This window comes from Trachymyrmex septentrionalis, unplaced genomic scaffold (genome assembly GCF_001594115.1).
Source record: "Trachymyrmex septentrionalis isolate Tsep2-gDNA-1 unplaced genomic scaffold, Tsep1.0 scaffold80, whole genome shotgun sequence".
NCBI classification, from domain to species: domain Eukaryota; kingdom Metazoa; phylum Arthropoda; class Insecta; order Hymenoptera; family Formicidae; genus Trachymyrmex; species Trachymyrmex septentrionalis.
The window spans coordinates 2,857,684-2,866,140 of record NW_017305988.1 but is presented as its reverse complement, the minus strand read 5'-3'; the positions used below and the strand labels follow the sequence as shown (position 1 = coordinate 2,866,140).

General features: G+C 32.6%; 2 protein-coding genes across 3 annotated transcripts; one reads left to right on the top strand and one right to left on the bottom strand.

The window, feature by feature from the left end:
- Positions 1 to 497: 497 nt before the first annotated feature.
- Positions 498 to 3,682, bottom strand: LOC108754651 (proliferating cell nuclear antigen). Its single transcript, XM_018497120.1, has 4 exons — positions 3,147 to 3,682; positions 2,716 to 2,881; positions 1,905 to 2,049; positions 498 to 1,202 (listed from the first exon to the last, which is right to left on the bottom strand). Exons 1-4 carry the CDS (start codon positions 3,365 to 3,367, stop codon positions 949 to 951), a joined length of 786 nt encoding a protein of 261 aa, XP_018352622.1. The 5' UTR covers positions 3,368 to 3,682; the 3' UTR covers positions 498 to 948.
- A 1,032-nt stretch (positions 3,683 to 4,714) lies between these two features.
- On the top strand, positions 4,715 to 8,011 carry LOC108754646 (WW domain-containing oxidoreductase-like). 2 transcript variants are annotated; one of them, XM_018497109.1, is made up of 8 exons: positions 4,715 to 4,881; positions 5,017 to 5,154; positions 5,241 to 5,305; positions 6,379 to 6,615; positions 6,690 to 6,885; positions 6,976 to 7,161; positions 7,239 to 7,494; positions 7,759 to 8,010. In XM_018497109.1, exons 2-8 carry the CDS (start codon positions 5,063 to 5,065, stop codon positions 7,942 to 7,944), a joined length of 1,218 nt encoding a protein of 405 aa, XP_018352611.1. In that variant the 5' UTR covers positions 4,715 to 4,881; positions 5,017 to 5,062; the 3' UTR covers positions 7,945 to 8,010. The 2 variants fall into 2 exon arrangements, with proteins under 2 accessions (XP_018352611.1, XP_018352612.1); XM_018497110.1 differs by lacking the exon at positions 4,715 to 4,881 and having other exon boundaries at positions 4,903 to 5,168; positions 7,759 to 8,011.
- Positions 8,012 to 8,457: the final 446 nt, after the last annotated feature.

Here is an 8,457-nt window from a genome sequence, read left to right as displayed (position 1 = left end):
ATATATATATATATACACACACATATATATATAATATATATGTATATATAGGGTTAAAAGATTTTTGTTCAAGAGCAAAGAGAGGACAAATGATGAATGATTTTACTATTTATAGATATCTCTGTCGAGGAGTGCTTGCGTGTAAAATATAATTCTATATAGTATAAATCAATATATTTAATGATTACTTATCAACTTAATTATTTAGAGTAATTATAGGATAAATCCAAATTGTGTAAGATTTAACTGTATACTATTTCTAGGCTATTCCATCCATGATAGCCCTCTTATTCCTTCAGCTCGTAAGTTAATTATGTATTTTTATATTAAAGTAGCGTATACACACAAACATATAAGAAATAAGATACTTGCATTAAGCAAAATTTGAAATTTCGGTCTAGGCTAGGATATAAGAGTAACATATAACATTCAAAATTTATCAAATTTTTTGAAAATATATTGAGTTCTTCTTATATAAAAAAAAGAACAATGCGATATTATCAAAATACTGTCACAGTTTCTGAAACATTAATAATGTGAATATTGATTAAGAGGATGACACCATTTTGCTATACTAATCATTGTGTCACTCTACTATAAATTTTAGTGTCAATTCTGCATTGCGCTAGCACTGTGACGAGCCAAATAACTTTTAAATGTAAAATTAAAATATATTATCTTAAAAGTGTTTTTAACTTCGCCTTACTTGTACCTCAATATCAAATAACGAAAAACGGAATATTTAATTTTCTGGAGCAGTAAAATACATGTATGGTATCATCTCCTTGTAATTATGTGTCAAGCCAATTAATAATTTATTTTCTATTGAAATAAATATGACAATGTCGAATGTTAATAGAACAAAATTTTCCAAAATAATCAGTAACGTAATACAGTGCCGTTAATTACAATTCAATGTATATGAATTCTATTTCTGTCGTTATATTTTTAGTTTTCTTCCTCATCGTCGATTTTGGGTGCTAGATAATACCTGATGTGTCCAATATCGCCAATTTTATATTCACATACTAGAGGCACGTCGTCAGACATGGATAATTGAACTTGGTTGCAAAGAGGGCCAGCTTTAACAAAACAATTCAAATAACGGCAAGAAAACGTTAATTTTACTGGTTCCTGCATATTCACTATTACTGCTTCCTCTTCCTTATCAGCGTCTGCAGTCTGCGCTAATTTGATGTTAGCTGCAAAGAAAATAAAAACAGCTTGTAATTTCATTCATTTATTCAACTGCATGTACAGGATGTCTCTGTACAAATTAATATTTCCGCCTTATTTTATAACAAATATTCTGTATAACATTATTTATAAACATCATAGTATTTTCAACTCTTACTTTGATTAAATCCATATATAAATACATCTATAAAACTTAATCTATTATTACAATTTCATTTAGTGTTTACATATCTCCCCATGAATACATGTTATATGAAAATAAAAACAAACAAGGAAAAGTAAAATATGATGAGACCTATCTGACAAGATTAGAAAAATTTTCAATATACTTTCAGTTAACGACTGAGGACTGAAACTCTGCAATTAGTTTTAGTCTATTGTTGGACATAAAAAATCTCAGCATTGAGAAAAATGTCGAATTTCCTTTATATTTCAACGACGTAAGTAGAGAAAAACAAATTACATGCTATATATTGGTATAGGAATGTAGTCAATTAGGCATTAATTAAAGATCAGAATAGTTATGGAAGTAAGGGGATAGCATGCTAATTATAAGTGTCAGGTATAAGAACAAAGATTCCCAAATTTCAATACGATCGGTATTGAAATTTAAAATTGCGGTATTGAAGCTTAAAATTGTTCTCCTGATTAGATGATATTTATCTTGTATGCGTATATGTATATATTGATATTTCATTGATATTTACCCGAGCCATAATCGCCAGACGCGCTGAATTTTATACCTTCTTTGGAACATGCGAAAGTTATAGATTCCCCAAATTGGCTCAAATCCCTACATATACGGGTAAATTCTGCAGTGGGCATTTTTACAACGCACGAGTATGAAGTCTCCTGTAAAGCAATTACTTGATGAATGATAACTGTGTAGACTTTCTACAATAAGTCATTATCTAAGCTTTAGATCATAAGAAATTAACCAATCGTAGTCAAGTGTTCTTTTCATATTTAACTATGATTGATCAATTTCTTATAGCTTAAAGCCTGGTATTACATTTGTTACACGACAAAAAATTTTTCAATTTGTTAAGTGGCTAAAGGACAGAAAGATTTGAGAAAATCTTTCTGTCTTGTAGCTAATAAACAGGCTTGAAAAGCTTGTTGCATGACAAAAAAACGGATAAATGTAATATTAGCCTGACTTAAAGCTTAGATAAAAGCTATCCAAAGTTGGTGTTTTTTTGGCTTGAAATAAAAACCGGTGCCGGTATTCACCTGTTACCGTTCTTATTTCATTGTTGTTTTGTCGTAGTGCGTGATACTCGATCTCATGGACGACACTAGACTGAAATCGCTAACAGTTATTGACTTGTGTCTTTCACTATGTTTAAAAGTATTCTAGTAGAAGTAAAAGATAGGAACGGTAATAGGTGTGAATTTTGGCACATTTCGATTTCAAGTAAAAAAACACTGACCTTGGACAGCTTTGGCTTAGGTAATGACTTATTGTACAAAGCTCATTAATATCTACTCTATTAATTTAACATAAGTAAACCTCACAGGTATACCCAGATGTTCTTGATCCATATTAATCAGTTTCATCTCATATTCGGCTAGCTTCTCCTTGTTGGGTGATTCAAATATAAAAACAACCGACTCGGGATTGTCCCATGCTCTGAGGGTCACTGTGTCTTCTGCACCAGCGCATCGCAATATCTTTGACATACTGGAAGCAGATTTCATGACTGATTATTATTATACAAAGTGCATTGTTATAACAATTTTCTGATTCTAGACCTCTCTTTTGTATGTTTCTCAAAAATTCGCTTCATTTCTACTTCAAATCTCATAAATTGCACATGCATTTATTTCACTTTATATAACAAAAGACATAAAGCAAAAGCAACCAAAAGAACCACACAAGTACCATTTCTTTGTTCAAAAGACAGTTGTTCGGCGCATAACCTTTAAATTATTATGTCCGTGCTCACCAACTAATGCTCATCCCCATCGATAAATTTCGATCGCAACGATACTTGTCAAAGCCATCGCTTCTGAGATTCAACGAGACGAGGGAAACGTGTGCGTTGTCCATCGCCTGGACCTGAATCCCCGAATCAGAGCATTCAAAAGTCGCCTCGGTTAGGAGATCCTTTACCGCATCCAACACTTTCTTCAGGATCGCGCTTTGTACCAAACGTGCCTCGAACATTGTGTTGAATCTTTTACGTTAACACCGATAAATTTAGCGTTCTCCAGTGATTCCACGGTAAAAAATGCAGCTGCCGAGAAAAATAGTCCGAAGAAACAACTATACCCGCTTAACTTGTTGTGGCTTCTTTGGAAGTTTGGACTGTTTGGAGGTGGTTACCCGCGCTTTTGTCGGGCGTTCGTTTTAAACGGAAATAGATGGCATTCTTGAGTCATAAGTTTATGGCTCCTGCCAGAGAGAAATCTGAGAGAGGCCATTCCGGTTTTCTTTCTGTTATCGTCAAAATCGCTCGTACATTACCGTCAGTACATCCATTTTCAATTTGAGAACTACGTGACTACATACATTTTTTGACACTATCGATAAAATTGTATCGTCGAAAGTAAATGTGGTTCGTCGCTGTACTAAATCCTCAGGCATCGACAAGATACTATTAAAGACCGACATCCTTGGGAGTTCGCGTTCCTTGAATATTGAAGTGATTAAAAGTTAAAAACTGATAATATTGTACTTATTTTATGATTTATTAATTTAATAGACGTGTTTATGCATTTAGAACTCAATAATACTCGATTTTTCTTTAAAATCGTGATTTCAGTATTATCGTTAAAGCTTTATTATCAACAGAGATAATAACTGCAGAGAAAAAAATTGTAATTTTTCTGCAATATATAGGATATTACAGCTTTACAAAAATGCATATTTATTTATGAAACATTTATGTAATAAAAAAATCATGAATTTAATAATGTATGAGCCAAATATTTATGTTAATGATAGCAAATTTATATCAATTGTCGATAATGTCAGCGTTCTTCAATTATCTCCGGGCCCTTTTTATACTGCCGAAAATTTGCTCAGGGTTGATAGTTTTTAATAGTATCTCGTCGGTGCTTCAGGATAGAAGCGTGCCGACTATTTATAGCAGCCAATAGAATTAGTAGTAGGCTAGTGAAATAATTTCCGCGGCGGAAGTTGGCGCGATAGCCAATCAACGTCTCGCTTTGCTCGGAAGTAGTAGATATATAATTTCTACTGCGCGACAAAAGTTGAACTCAATCCAATTTTATTACATTATTTCTAGAAGTTTTGCATGGTGAGACTGATTTAAGAACATAAAATTTGCGAAAGCCATAAAAGTTAGGACACCGAGTGATGTCTTTTGATTGGTTCCACCTAAAGACCCTAGAAATAAAAGTCCGGCCAAAGATGTCTCCATTCTCATTGGCCAAAAAAGGATATGACGCGACCAATCGTTACTGTTGAAACTTTCTTCCAAGCGCAGCATAAAATATAAAGCATTTAAATAATAGTGAAATGAAAAATAAAGGAAAACTTTCAATTTACTTCTTAATAATTAAATTATTTTATTACGATATATAAAAGCGTGTTTGGATTCCCATTGCAAGTATCATGTCATTCTTGTTCAACTTTTGATAAATAACAAGGATGCAGTGATACATGGGCGGCACTCTGGTTGAAATCTGAACATAACCATGATTGGAATAGGGATGGTCTGTAATCTGTTTTCTGTTCCTGCACTAAACTTAACTAAATTGCACTTGATTAAACTGCACTAGAACTCTTTTTCTCGATTTTGACAAATATCAAATTATCAAACATATACCTTTTTTCTTTTTCATTTTAAGTTTATAGCCACCGAAAACCGATCTCTATGGATTCAGTGATTCAGTCATGACTATTTTGAATGATTCCGATAGCGAGGATGAATTACCGCCGGGATGGGAAGAGAGAACAACGTTAGATGGAAACGTTTATTACGTGAAGTAATCAATGTGAAGTTTGCATGTATCATGATACGTAAGATTAATTGAGATAGACGAGTGTATTTTCATGAAGTATCGTGTTGCAGTCACTACACGAAGGGTACGCAGTGGACGCATCCCAGAACTGGCCGTAAAAAGATCGTCAACGGAGGTTACGTTTGATTTTTTTTTTCATTTCACTTTTATCATGAGCTACGTACAATTAAAGAAATAAGGAACAGAGAATAAGAATTTCAACCTATCAAAAACTGTATTTCGTAGTATGTATATAGGATGCTTTCCAGCAAGAGACACAGATGACAGTGTAACACAGTGAATCATATATATTCTTGTTGTTTGCTAATGTTAAACAAAGGAAGCTTTCCAGTAAGAGACACAAATTGACACAAAAGTGTCAATCCTGTCCTTGTTTGATAATCAGTAAGGAATAAAAACAGAACATGACTCTTGAGTCGATTTTTGCCTCTGCTGGAAAGCTCTCAAAGATGACATGATCATTGAGTCACATTGTGTCACTTGCTGGAAAGCACCGATGGTTTTTTATAGAGCCCATGGAACATATAAAATTTGCTTTCCACTTGCACACAAGTAAAACTGAGTCTGAAGTGAGCCGAGTATTTCATACTCAGATTAATGATGTCATTATTTGCTTATTTTGGTAAAAAGTTATCAAATGACAACACAGGTTTGAATCTCATTTTTAAAGTGAGTTTATGAGACTTACTAAAGCACACGGTCTCGATCTTATATAGATTATAGGCAAAAACGCAGTTAAATCTCACTTGTTAGAATGCAAAAAGAACGCACATTTAACTGAGTTATAATGTCACAAGTGAGAATGATCTGAGAATTGGTGTAAATGGAAGGAGCAATTAAAAATGTAAGACAGTAAGACATAAAGCAATAAAGAAATCGCAACATTGAATTCACTACTGGCTTTCTACTATGATTGGCCAATTTGCTTACTACTTACGTCTTACTGTCTTATGTTTTTATGTGTGCTATGAGCTTAAGTTGAAATTTTAATTATCAGTTCCTTGTTCTTTTGATTGTGCTCAGTCCCTTACATTAAAAAACTTTATCGATGTATTAATTTATTGATCACTTTATATTAGACAAAATTGATATTAAAATAAAAAAAAGAACTTGTTAAAATTATTAAGAATGTTAAAAGGTAACTGTTATAGAATTAAAAGTAAAGATTAAATTTAAAAAATTAAATAGATTTACCACCTGGATGGGAGAGATGTATATCAGATGATGGTAAAGTTCTATATATCGACCATACAAATCGTACAACAACTTACACTGATCCACGATTAGCATTTGCTACTGAATACAGAGAGATGTCTCAAATAATACGACAAAGATTTGATGGAAGTAGTACTGCCTTGGCAGTATTACATGGTCGAGATCTGCGTAACAAAGTCGCTCTTATTACAGGAGCTAATACAGGCATTGGTAAGTGAGAATTATTATAAGAATAGTTATAACATTATTGTACAATTCTATTAATTAGACAAAACTTTCTACAGGATTTGAAACAGCTAGATCATTAGCCTTGCATGGTTGTAATGTAATATTAGCTTGTAGAGATATGGAAAAGGCTAATGAAGCTGTAAGACGCATTCAGCAAGAGAAAGATATTGCAAATTGTGTAGCTTTAAAAATGGATTTATCATCATTGAGCAGTGTACGTGAAGCTGCTGAACAATTTAAGCAGAAATTTAAGTAAATTTTTTAGCAATTATAACAGTAGTTACAATTATTTTGATATATATTACTGTTATTTTTGTTATATAAAATTTTCTAATTTTTCAGATTTCTGGACATTCTTATATTAAATGCAGGCGTGTTTGGACAACCTTATCAACTTACAAAAGATGGTTATGAGACAACGTTTCAAGTTAATCACTTGTCACAATTTTATTTGACGCTTCTATTGAAACAGACTATACAGAGCTCTAATAATCCTAGAATCGTAGTAGTTTCCAGTGAGTCACATAGGTAACTTCTTGATATGTTCTCTTGTATAATGTCATTTATATTGAGAATTTTTGTAACCAGATATACTTTTGATATAGATTTTCATCAATACGAGCTGTAGAAGATCTTCACCAGTTAACTTTGTCTGTACCAGCATACAAGTATTGGGCGATGGCAGCATACAATGAATCAAAGCTCTGTAATATTTTATTCGTGCAGGAACTGGCACGCCAATGGCCCTCTGTAGGCGTATTTGCTTGTCATCCCGGTAACCTAGTATCTACATCTATATCGCGTCATTGGTGGCTGTACCGATTATTGTTTGCCTTAGCACGACCATTTACAAAATCATTGGTATGGTATAAATCTCCTAATTCATTTGAAGCACTATAGATTTAAATTTTGAAGAGTATATGTACTCTTTAAAATAATACAAAGAGGATTGACTGTTTTATCTCCTCAATATTTAGTACATATGTAGATGAATTTATATGATAACATCTTATTCAGTTGCATTTTCTAATACTTTTGTTATATTATTGTGCACTTTTAATTTATGTAATTCATATTATGAAAAATAGGTAAAATAATGATCGAATTACATAAAATTTATTCCAGCAACAAGCAGCGAGCACTATTATATTCTGCGCTACTGCTCCTGAATTAGAGGGTGTAACAGGTAGCTATTTTAACAACTGTTGCCATTGTCAACCGTCGAATGCCGCACTGAATTCTGCATTAGCTACACAATTGTGGACTCTCAGCCAGGATATGATAACAGATGTATTAAAGAGAAATAATTAAATATAAGAATATTTATTATTATCTCAAGTTGTAATTTAAGATGACACCACTCACATCTTGTTCCTAATAATTTTTCACTGTGAGGTTTTTCACCAATGAGGTTATTTTATTTTAAATTTCACCATGATCCTTATCATTGCTCAGTCCAATATGGCGCTTTAGAGCTGTTACATCGTGACGTTTGCTTCGTATAAGAGCTGTGCTTACGAAATAATAATCTACAGACTAGTAGTTTGTACATATGAAAAAACGTAGACTTCTTAGAGAATTGGACTTACTAATTAAAATGTTATTGTTATATGAAAATTGTAATCTTTATTTCTCTCTCTCTCTCACTCACTCACTCACTCACTCATTCACTCACTCATTCACTTTCATGAATTATACGATATTGTTCATGATATCCCATTCAATTTTCTATTACATTTAATTTATGCAGTTCACTTATTGTTTGCATATTTAGGGTCTCATAAAAAAGTCTCTTTCATCATGCAATAATCTTACTTAGAGGTC